At 37.4% G+C, this 13,433-nt stretch overlaps 2 protein-coding genes across 3 annotated transcripts; one reads left to right on the top strand and one right to left on the bottom strand.

Moving 5' to 3' along the window:
* Window positions 1–332: 332 nt before the first annotated feature.
* LOC103430669 (photosystem II reaction center proteins PsbY, chloroplastic-like) lies at window positions 333–1,497 on the bottom strand. Its single transcript, XM_008368822.4, has one exon. The coding sequence runs from the start codon at window positions 1,038–1,040 to the stop codon at window positions 438–440; it is 603 nt and encodes a 200-aa protein (XP_008367044.3). The 5' UTR covers window positions 1,041–1,497; the 3' UTR covers window positions 333–437.
* Window positions 1,498–1,690: 193 nt separating this feature from the next.
* Window positions 1,691–5,308, top strand: LOC103430670 (ALBINO3-like protein 1, chloroplastic). 2 transcript variants are annotated; one of them, XR_011574643.1, is made up of 10 exons: window positions 1,691–2,442; window positions 2,556–2,616; window positions 2,706–2,779; window positions 2,895–2,999; window positions 3,362–3,475; window positions 3,624–3,727; window positions 3,896–4,102; window positions 4,183–4,564; window positions 4,804–5,072; window positions 5,195–5,308. XR_011574643.1 is itself a non-coding variant. In XM_008368823.4 (9 exons), the coding sequence occupies exons 1-9, from the start codon at window positions 1,915–1,917 to the stop codon at window positions 4,870–4,872; spliced, it is 1,644 nt and encodes a 547-aa protein (XP_008367045.2). In that variant the 5' UTR covers window positions 1,691–1,914; the 3' UTR covers window positions 4,873–5,308. The 2 variants fall into 2 exon arrangements, 1 of the variants encoding a protein (XP_008367045.2); XM_008368823.4 differs by having other exon boundaries at window positions 4,804–5,308.
* Window positions 5,309–13,433: the final 8,125 nt, after the last annotated feature.

Here is a 13,433-nt window from a genome sequence, read left to right as displayed (position 1 = left end):
TCAATTTTCATCATTTTAAAATTTCTTAGTAATCTTAAATTTCTTTATCTAAACATAAACATAGTAAAAAAAACATGACCCAGCGGAAACTCACGAGAAAGGAATTTATAGAACTTCCAGCTCAGAAGCTTCAAAATCCTTTCTGCATTAGTTAAAAAGGAGACTATATAAAAACATATAATTTTTGAAGGCCTAGAGACCTATATATATATATATATATATATATATATATATATATATATGATACACAGTAGTTACAGATTAAACCTACCGATAATAATAACATCCCCCGAACACAGAGAATTCAAGAAAAAAAAGATGCTAATACAAAAAAGAGAGAATATTAATATGCCATTAACACAAGGTGCAATTACAAGCAAGTTCATCAACATTTGTGCCATCGCACCCATCACAAAAACCCCTCATCACCTCAAACCCTAAGACCTCATCCTGTTGATTTGGTTCAAAGCCGGTTGTAGAATGTTGTAAAGCACCCACAGAATCGCCGGAGCCACCACAAACAGCAACAACTGCCCCCTATTGTCGCCAGCGGAAGCATCAGCCGCAATCATGGCGAATTCTCCAGCGGACGCCTCGGGGGTCAAGACGAACCCAGAAGCAGCCAACCCACCGAGCCCGAGCCCGACGATCACGCTCTTGTTTGTCATGCGGTTGAATTGGTTGAGTGCCGGTTGAAGAATGTTAAACAGAACCCAAGCTATGGCGGGAATGATAGGCAGCAGGAGGGCGAGGCCGCGGTTGTCGCCTTCGGCGATTTGGGCGATCTGCTGGGCTGCGAGAGCGGGGTCGGAGGCACTGAGGGTGGAGAAGATGGCTCCTGCCATGGCTGTGCCGGCTAGGGAAGGGGACATGTTGGGGAGTTCAATTGGTTTTGAGAGGTTTAAGCCCTTTGGAAGGTTTTGAAATGAGAGGAGGGAGGTGGGTTTTGCTGCGGTTAGCTTGGTGGTGACTTTGGGGGTGGTGGTGGAGCTCAAGCACTTTGCGTTGATTATTGCCATTGTTGCCATGGTTGCTGCCATTTGTTTAGGGTTTTTTTCTGTGGAGAGCTTGGGATTGTTTGGTTTGGTTTGGTTTGAAGTTTCAGGTGTGTGCAGTGCAGAGGGAAGTGAGATCAGATGGGATTCAATGGTTGGTTTGGAGTGGGGAGTGTGGGAAATATAGATGTGGGGCAAAGTTAGGGAAATGGGAACCAATAAAAATGGGGTGTGTGGATTCTTTTCTTATCTAGAGAGTGTCATTGGTGCAACAAGAACCTCATATTCAATACCCCAACTACAACTTCTTATCTCTTTTTGAAAACATGGTTTTATTGATGGCTAAACCACAATAATTGTGATAAGTTCTTTGTCACTAATGAGCCTCTAGAATGGTCTAGATACATACATGGTTCTATATGCCTATGATCAATATACAACATGTTTACTTACTCGAAATAAGAAAAGTCATAAGTTAGGAGATTATGGAATCAACTACCCTTCATCAATCTAATACGTTATGAATCAGAGCATAAAAGAAGTGAGTATAATATCAACTATCAATCTAACAATATCATGGGCCTATGCCAAACCTTTGAACTTCTAGCTTGGGCTTCTGCCATCAACACATTTGACAAAGCCCAAAACTCACAAGCTCGCAACAAATAAGTGAAAACAAAACGACAAGTCGTTGCATAGATGTCTTGCCATTTCGGTCAACTCTCAACACCTACAAGAGTCCCGTAAAATTGGAAAATGGAAAGCCGAACCGGACTTTCCGGTTCATCCCCCATTCGCATGAATCGCGTCCAGCAAGAACTGCTAAATCCACACTCACCTCCTCTCTGCAGCAGCTCAACCTTTTAGGGTTTCCAAATTTGCAAAATTCCAATCCCAAATTCCCAAACCCCCTCCAAAGATGGCTACTTTATTGTCGTTTCGACCCAGCCCAGTCCTCGCCCCAACTCCCAAGCCCCCGAACCCCCTCCTCCCGCGAACCTACCACCCCTACGGCTTCCCCCACTCCAAGCCCCTCCTCCGCGGCTCGCTCGCCGTGGCCCGGCTCGGCCCCGGCCCCGGTCTGATTCCCGAACCGGAAGACGCCGGAGCTGTGCTGATGGAGCTGTTCGGTAAAGCCGAGAGCTTGCTTTACACGGTGGCCGATGCGGCGGTGTCGTCGTCGTCGGAGAATTTGACTACTTCGAAACAGAGCAGCGATTGGCTTTCTGGGATTACCAGTTACCTCGAGAGCGTTCTCAAGTTTTTGAAAGATGGGCTTTCTGCTGTGCACGTTCCGTACTCCTATGGCTTCGCCATCATACTGTTGACCGTTCTTGTTAAAGCTGCTACCTTCCCGTTGAGCAAGAAGCAGGTGGAGTCCGCCATGGCTATGCGGTCCTTGCAACCTCAAGTGAAAGCTGTGCAAGAACGCTATGCTGGGGACCAGGTGCAATTGCAATGCATACCCATCTTTCTTTCACTTAATTTAATCTTTACCATTTCATTAATTATCAAATTATTTGATATATATGAGCCTAAGTTTTAATCTTTTACTTGTAGGAGAGAATTCAACTCGAAACTGCTCGATTATATAAGTTAGCCGGCATAAACCCTTTGGCAGGTATAATTTAATTTCAAAACTCTGTTTTCTAACTTCCAATTTGTTTCTGTATCTTATTGTTCTTGGTTTTTCGTTGCGTTTTGTGCCAGGATGTTTGCCGACACTTGCAACAATCCCAGTGTGGATAGGGTTATATAGAGCTCTTTCAAATGTGGCAGATGAGGTACCATTTTTCATATTCGTCTCGATTGGTTTTTAGTAACCTCCTATTGTTTATGTAACTTTGGCTTTATAATCTCCCTCAGCTCTAATTAAATGTGTGACATTGCTATATTAAGGGGCTCCTTACAGAAGGCTTCTTCTGGATTCCGTCCTTGGCTGGTCCTACAACCGTTGCTGCTCGACAAAATGGAAGTGGAATTTCTTGGCTTTTTCCATTTGTAGTGAGTGTCTTCACCTTCAAGCTAAAAACACTCCCTCATCTCTATTTATTGGATACTCACTGCAAATTTGTATAACTTGTATTCTACACAAGCCTTACAAAGTAACAATGCAGCTATTTGGTTCAAACTCAAAAGCCTTATAATAATGAACTTTTGCTTGTTATAATTTTTGCAAATCTTAAATTGCTCTTTTTTTTTTCTTCCCATTTTCTACTTTTAAATCTCTTTAGTTTTTCTTTCTTGGATTTTTGTTTTGACATGAAATTTGATGGTTCTGATGCTTGCTTTACTAGATATCTATGTTCTACCCGCCTATGATTTGTGGAATTCATATTCACTTTTGGTTGCTTTTAATTTTTCAGGATGGTCATCCACCCCTTGGATGGTCGGACACCTTGGCATATCTTGTGTTGCCTGTTTTGCTGGTTATCTCACAGTACATATCTGTTCAAATTATGCAGTCAACACAGCCACAGGTCAGTCATTTGACTCATTTCCCCGGTCCAAAGCCTGGTTAGATAAACATCACTAGTGCTTCTAGTTCTGACCTTCTTGATACAGGGATTTCTTATTTGAGCCAGATTTACTATTACTCATTCTTTTCATGTATTATCCTCTCTTCAGAGCAACGATCCAAATGTGAAGAGTTCTCAAGCAATTACCAAGTTTCTTCCTTTGATGATTGGTTATTTTTCTCTTTCAGTGCCTTCTGGTCTAAGTCTCTATTGGTGAGCAGATGTAAAACCCTTTTGTTCTATAAGCACCATAACAGTTTTTAATTGTATTTTCCAAACTCTAGTGAATCATTAATCTTCATGGTAATGACATTGGAAACTTTCCCTTTTGGTGATAGTCTTTCCTATGTTATCTAAAATCTTTCATATATGTTTGTGCAGGTTCACAAATAACATACTGACCACAGCACAATCAGTATGGCTTCAAAAATTTGGGGGTGCAAAAAATCCAATTAGCCAATTAAGTGATAGCGTTATCAAGGAAGATGAACCCCAAATTCTAAAGTCTGTCTCTGAATTTAAGCCAAAACCAAAGGATACCAGACAAGAAGAAAAGTTGACGCCAGAGGGTCTACGACCTGGTGAAAGGTTAGTAGTCTATCCTGTCATTTCTTTATGTTTTGCTGCACTTATAGTGTTTATGTTCCTAATATTTTGTGATAGTCCAGATTTAAAATGATAAAGGAGCAAGAAGCACAAAGGAAACAACAAAGAGAAGAAGAAGAAAGGAGGAAAGCTGAAGAGGCTGCAGTAAAAGTGACTCAAATAACTAATGAGACACATGAGGGAGAAGCCAGATTACTTGAGAATGAAAATGGAGTTAACGTTGGATTAGTTGGTGAAAAGAGTGAAGAACATCAATCTCAGACCACAACTTATAATTCCTTTGATGCTAGAGTTTCGTTGAATGGTGATCGGTCTGTACGGGACACAAAAGAAGACCACAACACAGTTTCCACGTTTCAGATGGAAAACCGTGAAGTTTCTACTGAACAAGAGGTTGATAAGGGGGATGAGCAGAAGTTGAATGGAAGTCTAGGTGACGTAAAGGTATCTTGGTTATGCTTTGATATATGCGCTTAGCTTTTTGTTTGTTTATGTGTAGGGTTACTAGGGTATAATAAAGAAGATTTATACAAGAACAATTAGGTTAGGCTTGTGATTGGAATTTATCGTCCATAATACAATCATTTGACTTAAGAAAAAGAAAATGGGCTCGAATAAACTAAATCTATGCATGCTTGAATTATTTTGGACATACCGACTGCCAATTTTTTCTTGGTTTTCAGGAAGCAGTTGAAGTACAAATTTCCACGACCATTGCGGATAAAAAAGGTTCTGGAGAAAGCACACATTAAGTGAGAGGGGAGCGACCAACCAACCAGAGCGTAAGCATTGTTGCGATGGTATTGGCGAGTCACGTTAATCAGATCGATAATGCTAGTTATATATGTCCAAATAGAAAATGGGAAGCAGCCCGAACATTCAGAAGCAATCAACAGGGTGTATATTACATCATATTCGAGATGACGAGTAGGATCAACAAGAAGACGTTGAGGTATTTAGCTGTAACAAGTTTTTGAATGTATGTATAAAAGGCTGCTCTCTGCAATCCCTTGTGCTTCTCAGTGGCATGGCATGTATGATCCATGTAACAAAATTTTCTTTATTTTTGGTTAGGTGAGAGGGAAAATGGATACGAAATTTATGCAGATGCTGTCTTAGATATTCTTTCTTGCACATTGTGTCACCACACAACTTACCAATAAATGATATAAAAATTTCAGTTGGTTACTTTCGTTGTGCATATCTACCCGTTTAGTTGCCTTGCACACCAATTTTCTCAGCTAGTTTCGTGCTTGGTTTTTATGGTCTCCCTGTTTCCTTCAATTGGAGAGATTATTGGGCGTGGCTGGTTTAGTCACCTAATAGAGTAACATGGTAGTATACAACTTGTGATATGACATATTTTCTTCGTCAACAGGCTTCGTCGTCTTGTTTAGTATTTCGAGACATATATGTATAGGCCCAGACTGTAGCCAGTAGTTACTTATATATTTGTTTATTGCTTTAGCTTACGTGTAGAAGGTAACCTCCAATAACGTTTCTTTAATTAGAAAACTGTAATATTTAACTTGTTAAATTAAAGCTAATTCTCTTCTTATACTAAAAAAGATCTAACCTAAAGTTCTCAGTGCCTTACTGTGTTATGGATGTTCTTTTATTATTATAGAATTACCCTTCAGTTGTTATTTTATATTAACTTATTTACTTAATTAACTTTGTATGTGTTAAAGAGTTGGTAGGCTCAAAAGGAACACGTACCAAATATTCGGAAAATTTTCAGAAGACATTTATATGTATATTTTATGGACTCTTGAGTGTCCTGTGACCACCTAGGTCTTAATGTTCATCTGCATCTGAACCTGACCTCAATTAAATTAAAATTTTAAAATACTATTCCCCTTCAAAGAAAATAACATATAAGATACTCTATGATTACAAACAATATATAAATATTATTTTGAAGTATAATTTACGTGCAATTCACATGCTAGTTTGTCAAAATGACAATAATTGACGGCATTTGAAAGGAGTTAATTTATTGACCCAAAACAAACGAGGAAAGATAATTATTTTTCACCTGAACTTGGGAGTGTGTTGGTGTTAGATCATGCTACAATTAATTGATAGTTTAACGATAGCATTCTAATTAGTTGCAAACTAATGCTGCTCAATTAGTGATGAGTGAGTCGAGAACACAAATGAATCCCTTGTCGAAATCATGAAACAAGGTTCGGCATGCATGCATGCATGATTCATGCAGGCAAAATACTGTGGAACTTTTCTTATCAGCCATGGCATGCGCATGCAGTCGAAGGATCTGCAGGTAGCTCTCAGGCTGTCAGTGCTGAGTGCAGATTAAGTGCTTGGCACGCACTTTCATTTGGTCTGCCTGTATATATGTCGCAAAAGTTTTGGAAGCTAATTTTGTCAAATTAAAACAGCTTAACTTAATGATCATATTAAGCCAAATTATGCAATCATTGATTATCATCCTATACAGCTAGCTTGCTCTTATGTTTGTCTGCTCATGTATATTTGTTAAAGATTTAAGAGCAAAGCTACAACCTACTACTATTCAAACTGATATGTCTCAACATAATCGTTTATATCAATAATTCGGTGTTCAATTTTATTACAAAGATCTTGATGCAATTAAAAGTAAAAAAAATTCAATATATACAATAGAGAAATGCTAAGGAGACTTTTTCAAAAGTGATATTCTCTATAGACTTTCTATCACCTTATATTTTTTGCACAATATTTATAATATTAACATGAGAATTGACATTATTGTAAGCTGAGAGATTCCAAAAAGAGTCACACTTTCAAAGTATTCTCTTATCATTTCTCTAAATTGTAAGCAATGATCAATCAAGGTTTTTATATTGAACAATAATGCGACTGGGTAATTTGGTATTTAGCATGACAAAACTTCCAGAGAACAACACAAAACCTTTTAAATTTAGCCGGACATATCAACTTTAACCACACTCAAGTAATACTTTCAATTTTTTGCTTCTTTAACGACTAACGTAATCGTGGAAGATACTAAGAAAAATATTACGAGCTTGTTTGAAAGTGTATTTAAAAATGATTGAAAATACTTTTAGAGAAAATAATTTTTAGTTCTAAAAGTACTTAAAATGTTTTTTACAAGAAACATGAGTTATGAATTTCTTTCAAAAAGTACTTCAAATATTTTTTTCATAATTTACATGTATTTTTACTAAAAATTATTTCCAAAAATATTTTTATTAAAAATTATTTCAATCAACTGCAAAACACTTTTTACCTGCATAGGAAGCCTAGCTATACAACAAATGGGTGAGATGAAATTAAATATGAAATGATTAAATTAAACAATGGTGAGTTTACTTTACATTTACAAAACGACAGATGGCTGCATGCTTTTTCTATTCGTGCCGACATCGCAATCTTTGCTAAAAATGGACGATGATAATGGAGCTGACATCACCAGGAAGTTCCCAAATATGATTCAAAAGCAGGCATCAGTTTCATTCAAGACTCTCTCATCGATCTACCGAATTGTATTCAGATTATCAGACCAATTACTTAGGTTTTGGCAGACCTTGATTTCCAACCAATTGAACATATGCTCTGGGGAATATTATCTGAGAAGGAATGTTAAGGGAATTCTTTCAAAAATTTTTTTTTTTAAGAACTCTCAGTCATCTTCAAGTTTAACTTAATTACTGTGTCAACATTATAAAATAATGTGTAAAAAACACGAGATGACAGAGAATCTATAACGAGTCCAATTTTGAGAGAGTTCCATTAGTATTTCTCTTCTTTGGGACTTATTAAAGTCCTATTTACAGAAATATATTACTAAATATATGGACATCGCTATATGATAAGTTTATAACATACAGTTTTAGGTAGTTAAAATGCGTTATTGTAATAAAATAGTGCGTAGAATGACTTGTTTAGGGTGTCAACGACTGTTTCAAATGTTAACTAAGTTAGCTAAAAAGGGTTGTGGAATAAAACACACTGATTTCCAATGACATATATGTTAATTTGATGACACATATCTCATGTTGAAAAGGATGCATAGATAAGTAGCTATATGGGAAAAGTGAAAACAACTTAAATTCGGTTTTCTTCTTTAGTTTTTACTTTGTGTGCGTTTCTTTGTACATTTCTTCTACATCATCTCTACCATCCTTCATTGTCTCTTCTCCATCTCTTCATCTCTCCGGACCAAACACTACAAAAGAAAAAGTTATCAAACAGACTGTCAAAGTACTTGAATTAGAATGATGCCCTTGTAATGAAAAAGACAATATTAATAATTACAATTAGCACACTAATTAATGGCAATCAAAAGGAAAAACTATGATTTGTACCTTGATTGCCTTCTTTTTTATGCAAGAAGGTTTTTGTGTCGTTGATACAAGTTACAAGCATCATGAAGGCCGATGTCTTGATGTTTCCTTCTATTTTTGACAGCTAACTCAATTGCTTCTGTGTCCCTCTAACACCTGCCTCATTGATAGACTGATCCCACTCACGTTGCTTTCGGACGATGAGGATCATTTAGACCTACTTTTGAGAAAGTCAAAAAAAAAAAAGGAAGATTTTTAATTCATTAAAAATTATATTCGATTATTATTTTCTTGTAATTAAAATTTTTCGAATCATCCCTTAATTTCATAAATCAAATAAAGCACCCAAATGTTTGGATCATTCTTCAAAGCTCATTACTATGATTTTAATTTCTATTCTTTAAATGGATGTTCATAGTTCGACTTACAGTTTTGAAGATAATTGATACCAACCTCTAAAGTAGTCCTTGGTAAAAATAAACGTATGAGGAGGGCAAATGATTTTTTTGAGTGTCAATAACATCTCTCTAACATTACACTTGAAAGAAAATGTAAGGACTCGTCCCCAATTATTACGGTTTTTATAATTTTAAAACGTGAAATTACGAAATGCCCTTCGAGGCAAAAAATGTTGACTTTTGTTGACCGAATTGTCGTGTCATGAAAGATTCATTCCCTTGGCGTAGCCTCATAGTACTCATCGCTACGAACACGTGGGCGAAAACGGAACGTAATTTGGAGTTATAAACAAACGAAGTTGAGGGAAAAATGGTTATTTGACCATAAATCTAGAAGGCTCCAGATTTTGCTGGAGCAGTGAGATGGTGCCACATGTGTGGTTGTGAAGTAGATGAGAGAAAGGAGTGGGGGGACTGCCCAATCGGGAAGAAGAGGATGAAAGACTGACCAATCAGAAGAGATAGCAAGGAGGGCAAAAGATGGAGGAAAGAAGGAAAGAATCCCGACCTCCCTTCGACCCACGACCTGACCCGATTCCTACGAACACCCTGACGCCTTCACGGAATTTCTCCGGTGAATCATGAGGAACCACCACCACCAATCAACTTAGCGTTGTCTCAGCTTTCATTCCCACCCAAACTTGACGGCTGTGGGTCACATTTCACGATGAACGAATGTCGTCTTCTCCTGCACCCATACGGCGATCCGCCGTTTCTAAAGCCGACATTGACGATCACCATTACCAATAAACTCATCTCAACCCCACAAGCAATGCCTAAGCATTGGATAAGGCGTCGGAGTTTGTTTTGGTGATGAATCGATACCACCCATTTCTAGGGTTTCGACAGATCGAGGGTGAATTGAGGTGTTTCCTGGCCGAATTAGACTTTGGCTTAGGTATAAAAGTTGTTCCTCTCATTGTGATCTACATTTCTGTAAAATTTGGGAATTTTTGGAGTTGTTGAATTTTTCGGTGAGTTGGGGTTGACGATCGCAGCGTGCGGCGGCGCATTGGGCGAAACCCGAGGTCCATCCTTAGGTTTTTCGACGTGCCGAATCCAAAGTTCATCCTTAGGTTTAAGTATAGTTTTACTAAATGGTCCCTAATTGTGGATAGGTGCATCGATGGAAAGTGATTCCATCCTCGCTAGCTCGAGCGATTCCCAGGCAACAAAATATTTGTGCGTGGACCCTTTCTAAACTTACATATTTTTATAAAATATTAGCCTAGCATGCATTTCGGACTTCATGATTTGAATATGTTTTATATATTGTTTTCCAAATTTCTATATTTACGGTTTACGAGATAGTTATGATTTATATTATGGTTTACAAATATGAGTTATTAATTATGGGATTTTCATATTTGGAATTCTATGGATTTACAAATGTGAATTATCATGGATTTATGTGTTAAGACTTTGAGCTTTCGAGCTCCAGATTTGATATGAGATTTTCGAGATATGTTTTCGGTACTATCTAGTGGGCTATCATACAACACATTCACACAACAAGGGTGTTACGATGTCTATGGTCATAGGACACATTTGATGAGTGAGATGAGATATTATGATATACCCCCAGCTTCACTGTCGAAAGCAGTGTCGGACAGCTTCACTAGCCACGGCTAGTGTATGTGTGTGATGTTATATGTTTCTTCTGCTTCACCTTCGGGTGATAGACAGGTACTGCCTTTGGACGACTATGATACCCCTAAAGAGTACAATATTGGTGAGATTTATGGATTTGCCTTCGAGCAATGATTGCACCGTTATTGAGCATGGTTTTACTCATATTTGTTTTACGAATTATTTCATGGCATGCTAGGGTTTCAGAAAAACCTATTATGTAGTATTATATATATATCCGAGTTTTCAAAACAGGGAGTTAGTATGTTCATAAAGAAAATGGTTTTCTTATTATTAGTATTATTATTATAAAGGGTAAATTACATAGTAGCCCCTCAGGTTTGAGGTCTGTTGCAATCTTATACAACATCTTTAAAACTTTTCACTTTCATACCTCAAGTACTATTTTATTTCAATTTCATACAACCGTTACATTTTCCATCCATGGATCTGTTAAATGCTGACGTGGCTGCCAAATGTCTGTCACGTGGCAAATAAAATAATTTTTTTTTTTTTAAAAACATGTCTGCCACTTTTTTTTTTTTTTTCTTCTTCTTCTTCTTCCTCCTCCTCCTCCTTCTTCTTCTCTTCCTCCTCCTCCTTCTTCTTCTTCTCTTCTTCTTCTTCCTCCTTCTTCTTCTGGGTTCGGTCCCTTTTTTTTTTTTTCTTCTTCTTCTTCTTCTTCCTCCTCCTCCTCTTTCTTCTTCTCTTCCTCCTTCTTTTTCTTCCTCTTTCTTCTTCTGGGTTCGGTCCCTTTCTCTTTTTTTCTTCTTCTTCTTCTTCTTCCTCCTCCTCATCTTTCTTCTTCTCTTCTTCTTCTTCCTCCTTCTTCTTCTGGGTTGCAGGGGTTCGGTCCCTTTTTTTTTTCTTCCAATTTCAGGTTTTTTAAAAAAAATTAAAAAATTATTTTATTTGCCATGTGGCAGACATTTGGCAGCCACATGGCATATATGTGGCAGCCAAGTCAGCATTTAACAGATTCATGGATGGAAAACAGATCCATGGATGGAAAATGTAACGGTTGTATGAAATTGAAATAAAATAGTACTTGAGGTATGAAAGTGAAATGTTTTAAAGATGTTGTATAAGATTGCAAATAGACCTCAAACCTGAGGGGCTACTATGTAATTTACCCTATTATAAACTTTGGTCCATTCACCTTTTATGTTTTGCACCCCCTCAGGAGTTAGAATCGAGACACACGATCCTAGCATCAGGGCACTTCCGCTCAGGTGTCTTCGAGCTTCCTCTGTGTAGTTCCATTCCTCGATTCGTACCTTTCCATAATAATTCTTTCTCATTATTTTTGATTAGTTGTATACTCTGAACACGTCTTTGCATTAGTGTATTCCTTTCTAATCACATCTTTTAAGTTGCATGCGTGTTTAAAATGGCTTCGTCACCCTCGGGCGTAGGCCAGCACGTGCCTACCCTGATATTTGGGGATATTGGGGTTGAGGCGTGTCAGAAAAACACTTCATATCTAATAACTAAGAGAATTGAGTTGATAATGTTGAAATGATTTTACAATTAAGAGTCAATTAGAGTACAAATAGGTGGGGGAAAAAAAGGCTTATTAATTTATTTGCCCCCTAAAACTGCCATTTAGTCTCACTTTATCCTCTAAAACTGGTTTTATCTCACTTTGCCGCATGAAACTACTATTTTTGTCTCATTAGATTCATACCCTACTTTCGTCAATTCAGTCAAATAAACGTTAAATTAAAAGGTAGTATGCACAATTTGTTGCCTCCAACTTGCATGCTAAAACCACCCCAATTCCATTTTCGATAACTCTAATTCAAACCCCCGTCTGTCTCTCTTGCGAATTGGTGTAGAATTGTAGATGCAGCCTTTGGCAAAAACAAATAATGGGTTGTGTTTCAAAATCCAATTCAAGCCACTTGTTGAATCCAACAGAATGGATGAAAAGGGATGGACTGAGATTAAATGAGACGAAAAATGGCAATTTTAAAGGACAAAGTGAGACAAAACCAGTTACAAGAAATAAAGTGAGACTAAATAGCAGTTTCTAAGGGCAAATAAATTATTATGCCAAAAAATATGTTTTTTTTTTCCCATTGAACTTTTAAAGTAATTTTGTGCAAAACTTATAGTAGTTAGGTGTTTTCGTAATTTTTATAATTTATTACTATTTAAGTTAGAGGCTCAGGTGATGGTCATGTGCTAGGTAGATGCGCACTAAGAAGTAAGGACCTGGCTTCTCTGCCCTGCCAGGTCCTATGTACTCTCATCCCCTCCTATTTATGCGGTTACGGTTATGTCACGTTAATATTTTATAGCATTATTGCTTTTTGTCTTATTATCTCTATAAAAAAATTAATATAAATTATTGACGTGATTTAACCGCGATCACATAAAATAGAAAGGGATGGAAATGTATGGGAATGGGAGGACATAGAAGACAAGTCCAAGAAGTAATGCATTGGGACCATTTATTTACGAATTGGGTAGAAAAAGGTTTCTCAACTTATTGTTTTCAAGTTTCAATTACTTCAAGGAACCGTAGAAGTCAAGCTATGGTAGATATGAACTTTATTTCGGTGAGTCATCCGCTTGAACAGAAAAACTTACATGCAACTAAAATACTAACGTAATGGAATGTATGTTATCAGATGCTTTAACTTATCAATGACTATCTTAACGTCTTAATTGTCTGCAAATTCGACCACCTTATAATGTGGACCTTGCCAACCTTTTTTTATTAAAGGGATCAATTGGTGATTTCATCACGACAGTCCACCTTTTAGGGGTAGGTAAGACTCGCCAAGAATCAAATTCAAAACTTGTTATGTGGAATACAAACCTGTAATTTATTCCCTGGCGATGGTTTGACATTGCCATCCCTTTACCCATGTGTTTTATCGAGAATTCTTGCAATGCCAAATCATGTGT

The sequence above is a fragment of the Malus domestica genome, chromosome 13 (genome assembly GCF_042453785.1).
Source record: "Malus domestica chromosome 13, GDT2T_hap1".
NCBI lineage: Eukaryota > Viridiplantae > Streptophyta > Magnoliopsida > Rosales > Rosaceae > Malus > Malus domestica.
The sequence above is the reverse complement of the archived record's forward strand: the minus strand, read 5'-3'. Positions and strand labels throughout refer to the sequence as shown.

Bases quoted from the DNA above. Each gene is read 5' to 3' on its own strand.
- LOC103430669 (XM_008368822.4), bottom strand. From the start codon at position 1,040: ATGGCAGCAACCATGGCAACAATGGCAATAATCAACGCAAAGTGCTTG.
- LOC103430670 (XM_008368823.4), top strand. From the start codon at position 1,915: ATGGCTACTTTATTGTCGTTTCGACCCAGCCCAGTCCTCGCCCCAACT. The intron at 2,617-2,705 runs GTATAATTTAAT...GTTTTGTGCCAG, and splicing joins CGGCATAAACCCTTTGGCAG to GATGTTTGCCGACACTTGCA. The intron at 2,780-2,894 runs GTACCATTTTTC...TGCTATATTAAG, and splicing joins TTTCAAATGTGGCAGATGAG to GGGCTCCTTACAGAAGGCTT.